The sequence below is a fragment of the Mytilus californianus genome, unplaced genomic scaffold (genome assembly GCF_021869535.1).
Source record: "Mytilus californianus isolate M0D057914Y unplaced genomic scaffold, xbMytCali1.0.p SCAF_9, whole genome shotgun sequence".
Taxonomy (NCBI): domain Eukaryota; kingdom Metazoa; phylum Mollusca; class Bivalvia; order Mytilida; family Mytilidae; genus Mytilus; species Mytilus californianus.
The window spans coordinates 15,337,737-15,343,736 of NW_026262745.1; the positions used below are offsets into that span (position 1 = coordinate 15,337,737).

Here is a 6,000-nt window from a genome sequence, read left to right on the forward strand (position 1 = left end):
ATTTCTTTATTTTGTTTGTAGAGACCTCAATCTGTAGCAGACATAAGCCATGATGAGAGCCGAGACAAAATTGGGGGATATTCAAGACCAATTTCTCCAAACAGTGACGTGAGACAATCAGAACTGACACGCCTTGCTTCCATCAGATTACACCAACAGTTTGCACAATCACATGACAAACCATGGACCAATCAGCATCCAGAGGTAAAATTTTACCTTTTTCAAAACAGAATTATTTTAGGAGCAGAACTTGGGTATATGGACCATACATGTGTATGAAAGTCCCCAATCTGTGCTTCTCCTCATATGCAATTGAGAATTGAGTTTGGGACAATATCCTTCAAACAACAATTTAAAAAATGTTTCCTCTGTTTGAGAAAAAAAAAAAATTCCTGTAAATTCTAAGTAGTAATTTTAACTGCTCTACAAGACACTTCAAACTCAATGTCAAAAGTTGTAAGTATCAATCTAGGTAAAACTTGAAGGGCAGTGGTAGTGAAGTCTTTTATATCTTTTATAGCTGTTAGTTTATAAAACCAAAGATAGACTTTTTTTAAGAATTTAATATCAATTATACCTTGACTTTCAGTATTTTTTCCAGAATTATTTGCACTTTCAATATTTTAAACTGTTCAGTATTTTACGAAAGAATTTATTGAAATGAAAATCAAATAACCATTATTTTCAAATGCCCTTAACTTAACCTTACTATGCTTCGATCACAATACATTCTAACAGATCAATTTTTCCATGAAATGAATTTTTTGGGCGGATAAATACATGATAATGTGCTATCAGGGGAATCTTCAGACCCAAATTTCTTTTGAAATATGAATTTACCTATATATTTTGAATAAAAGGAAGATTAGTTTATTTGGATTTATATTAAATTTTTTAGACATATATCATGTGAAGACATTTATTTAGAAATTTTGTGATCAAATGGATATGCAGAGTATCCATTGTACTCAGAGACTCGGAGATTAGATATTCAATTTCCATCTCTATGTTGAAAAAAATTAGTTAAGATACATTGAAGCATGACAATGGGTATTGCCAGTAGGGTTCATATCAATTTTAGGTCATTCTTTCTTATTCTTTTCTGAAGCATTATTTAAATTTTAAAATAGTCTGCAAAAATATTTCAGGAAATATTCAATTATTTTGGTATTGTCAATGATTTAAAAATAGAATATGAAATGTTTCTGAAAAAGTGAATATCCTTTGTATGATTTAGATAAACAAAAAATTACACATTATCTGTGTGTCATTACAGAAAAAGAAATGTTTCTTCTATGATAATAATACTTCTAATTCAATTAGTTTTTTTCTTTGTGTAGGAAAAAATATAGGAGCTATAGGCAAAGATTAGATGAATAAATGTGTGATAATGTAATGACCTGATTTTATAAGGTCATTGGAAAGTTATGTTTATAAGTATAATGCTTGATTTATCAATTCAAATATAGAATATTATTATTTTAAGATTAAATTATCCAAGTTTAAGCAGGTGTGAGTAAAATGAGTTTTCTTTCAAACAGAAATAAAGCCTTCATTTTGAAACTGTTACAGATTTTATGTAACTTAAATACATTTGAAAATGTATCAACAAAGACAAACAAAAAGTATAATAAAGATTTAAATTTGATTCAGAAACAAAAGATCTTCATGAATTAATTTCATGCCATGTGATTTTGTTAAGTGGCAAATACGGGCATGAATAAACAGTTTTACACTTGTCTAAGAGGTAAAGATATTGGATTGTTTGATTTTGGAAACAACTTTAAATAATTTTTGAACTGGAAAAACGGATAAATACTGATTGTTTGAATCCATTGCCAATTAAAACAGCACACAATGACAAGTTAAGGATTATCAGTACTAATCAAAACTTTGATCAAACTGTTTACGAAAGATTGTAGAACGGAGTTATGGACGGTCACTTCCTAGAACCTAAAAGATTTTTTTATCTATGGAAATATTTTGGATTTAACTTTATAAACAGTTAACAAAAGGGCTATGTTTACAATGATACTATATGGTGTGGAAAAAATTGATAAATCTTATTTATAGGGAAGATAATATCGAAAGTAGTGGTCTAAAATGAAAGAAAATTGAATATTAGTGGAATATAAAAAGTCTAATATCCATTAAACAGTGAGAAATTTGACAGGTTGAAAAATATTTTTTCCGCCATATCTCAAAGATTGACAATTAATTGTGAATAAATTGATGTACATCTGGGTGAATTTATTCTTGGGCACAACATATATTTTACATTTTCTCATAAATTACACATTAATAATTTTATGTGGTCAGTTTTATAAGAATTAATTCATATATTCATGCAAGCATCAACAAATAAAATATTTATGGATTTTTCATAACCAGCAGCTCATGACTGGTTTCATGAAATGGTCATTTGTCTGTGAAATCTGAAATACTTTAAAAAAAAAAAAAAAAACTACTGGTAAAGGTTATTTGAAAAAAAAATCTGTCTATGTGATAAAAAAACTTCAGCAATTCAAAGATCTGAGCTTTAGTCTGACTTTTAATTTATGGTCTCTCATAACAATTTTTCCAGAGTTGTTATATTTTATACTGTACATGTACAGTTAAAACCAATTTCGAATTTCTTAGCAAATTTGTCAACAATTTCGAAGTTTTGTGAATATCAGGCTGTCAGCTAGTTTATAAAAATATTTCTTTTCTATTTCAGCATCCAGTCAGGAGACCTGGAGATAATCATAGTGACACATCAGGGGAGACAATTCCTAGTGATAGTGGCCGGGGAAGCCTAGATGATGACCATCATAATATGTCTAAATCACACCAGTCAGGTAAAGACAGAAGTGTTTTTAAAAGAAGCTTTTTATTAAAATTAACAGTGATAGAATTTTTAATATAAAGATGTGTGACAAAATGGTCTTGCTTAGAACATAAGCAACCAAATCTTACTGCACTTTGATGAGATATGTCATTGCTAATCTGTTTTTATCCACTTAAGACACATTTAATGTGGTTATTCATACTTAATGGAAAAAATTACAACAGTGAAAAAAAGAAGAAAAATCACAACTGAAAAAAAGGAAGAAAATTACAACAATGAAAAAAAGGAAGAAATTACAACAACGTAAAGAGGAAGAAAAAATACAACAAAGTGAAAAAGAAAATACAAAGCAAGTGAAAAATTAGATTTAACAAAATATTTTATGATTAATATTTTTAGAGTAAAAGTTGTCAATAAGGGTTTTCAACTTCAGACTTATAAATGTTCATGTTATATTTTCTTTATTTTCCAGAAGACTTCAGAAAATATTTACTCAACCAAACAGGCCAGCAAGGCAGGAGAGGAACTCCTCCTCACAAACAAAATATATCAAATCCATCTCATATTTCATACACTCTAAATAAACTGGGGCCATCGAACCCACATAAACAGACAAACATCAGTAGTCCACGAGATCCACCGAATCATCCATTTTATGAAAACATTAATCCACATCATCAAAATCGTCATATCCCATACACAGGAAGAGATCACATTTCATACGGACATTTTCAAAAGGGATTGCATCAGCGACCATATTTAGATGAAACGATGGACAGTGTAAACACGGGTTATGATGATGATGATAATACAACCACATCTGGAAGCTACACAATTGACGCTGACGATTTTCCTACAGAAGTGAAGTTTGATAAAATCCAAGATGTGATTGTTTAATGGATGATTTTGATTGGACATTGTGGTGCTCCTCTAGTCATTTTTATACTCATTTCGCAAATTGACTTAACTGTTCAAAAATAATTTTATAAAGTGCTGTTATTTTATATATATGAAGACTGAAGTATTATATATATTAATTGCTATGAAGTTATAGTAATTTCATATATTATTTTGTTGTTATGTATCAAATTATCATTTCATTGAAAGAAATGGTAAATGTATTTGGCTTAAACTTGAGCTTCCTGAAAAGCTAATTCCTCATGTCTGGAAAATAGAATATAAAAAACTGTTTGAAATTTAGACCTAATAATTTGGGTAGTTTTTTTTTCAATACAATCTTTTAAAAAAAAGTACAAAAAAGATGAAATGTAATTGCTATTAAGTCTACAAATAAAGTACTTTTTTCTCGGTATACATGAATCGGCATGTCTGACAATCATTGCAACCAAGAAAGATTTTAACCATTTTGGGTCCAATATTCATATTCAAACAAGGTAGATAATCGAATAAATGTTGCAGTCAAAGGTCATTTTTATTTTCCTTTTTGGGGATGGGTGGTTGTAACATAGCCCATCATTTACAGGACAATGAGGCATTATATATATATTTATAAATATATTTAAAATGAATTTGTTTATGCACTAATTAAATTCTTATGAATGTTCAAATGCATCTCAGATTGTTTTGAGTATCTCCCTTTAAAAAAAACCTGTGTTACTGTATATATTTCTATAAAACCTATTTCTAATTACCTTAGAAATTACTGCTACTCTTTTGCTTTTCTAAATGATCTTAAAAATAAAGAATATGACCAATCAATAGGCAATAAATGAGGATATTTTCATCAAAGTGAGACATACAGCATATACAGACATATTGTACAGTCAAGTTGTACTAAGCTAAAAGTTGTTATTATTTTTGATACCTTGCTTTTACTGTTGCATTTAAAAAGAATGTTATTGATATTGTTAATGAATAAATATTTTATATACCCTATAGAATTTGATTTTTTTACAAATGCTTGTCAATGAGTTATTGGTCATGAAGAAAATGGCATTCTGTTTCATACAGTGTTCACTAAATCTGATAATATATGTTCCTGTTCCCACATTTTGCATTTGATCAAAATTTGAATAAAAGGAAATGTGTGTATACATCAATGTGACAGCAACCCAATGACACAAATAACCAAAAGTTATCTAGATGGTCAATTTCACAAATTTTAGACAATTAAATGTGTGAGCTAATGAAGGTGACCATGTCATACCTGTTAAAGGAAAAACCAGACTTAAGTATGCCCCTTACACAGCACTTGGATACAAAATTAAAAAAAAATACATAAGATTTTTTCAGTTATACATAATAACTCTATGACTGTTAAATACATTAATGCCCATCAAGAAAAGATATATGATGTTATAGTGTGTATTCATTCTTAAAAAACATATACCCTTAATGGAAAATTGTTCAACAACTCATGAAATAAATTGTTGGCAGAGTTATGGCTCCCCTTTAGGTTATTTTGATCATATGATGCAAATGCTGAAATTAAAATGACAATATTTAAACATGTTAACTATACAAAAGGTTCAAAACCAAAGAACCATGACTGAAGGTGCAGGACCAAATAACCTCCATGGAAATGAGAAATACTAATGATTTTAAAACTGCATACCAAATACCAAATACATGTTAAGTAGGCAAAAGTTTCAAAGTCAAAAGACCATGACTGAGGTGACAGAGCCAAATAATCCCCATGGAAATGAGATGTGCCAATGCTAACACATCTGCATACCAAATATCATTGACCTATCACTAATGGTTCCCCTTAAAGTGACTTAATCACAAATTTGTACATGTAAACTAAGCGAAAGTTTCAAAGTCAATAGACCATGACTGAGGGTGTGGGGCCAAATAATCTACATTGAAATGAAATATGCCAATGCAAATACAACGGCATCCCATATATCATTGACCTACCACTGGTGGTTCTTCATAAATTGACCTTATCACAAACTAATTCACTGTTGAAGCTACCCTGTTTGAAACAACAGGCCGAAGTCTCGCTTTTTCAACTTCGTCAAATTGTGAAAAATAAGGAAAATCAAATTACTTCTTAATTTGAAATCTTCATATATGAACATGAACAATTGTTTAGCAAGTTTTAAGATAATAGCTTGTTAACTTTTTTAACTTGACAAACAAACCCTGTGCCATTTATGAGGGTCTGGATGGGGTTTACAGATTAATAGACAAAAAGTGCAGAATAG

General features: G+C 29.5%; 1 protein-coding gene across 2 annotated transcripts in view; it reads left to right on the forward strand.

Moving 5' to 3' along the window:
* Positions 1–4,731, forward strand: part of LOC127714851 (putative protocadherin beta-18) — a 39,652-nt gene extending 34,921 nt beyond the window's left edge. For both annotated transcript variants that reach the window (XM_052220883.1, XM_052220882.1), the window contains 3 exons: positions 22–204; positions 2,720–2,840; positions 3,303–4,731. In XM_052220883.1, coding sequence (XP_052076843.1) covers positions 22–204; positions 2,720–2,840; positions 3,303–3,727 — 729 coding nt within the window. In that variant the 3' untranslated portion in view covers positions 3,728–4,731. The remainder of the gene's footprint in view (positions 1–21; positions 205–2,719; positions 2,841–3,302) is intronic.
* The last annotated feature ends 1,269 nt before the right edge of the window (positions 4,732–6,000 follow it).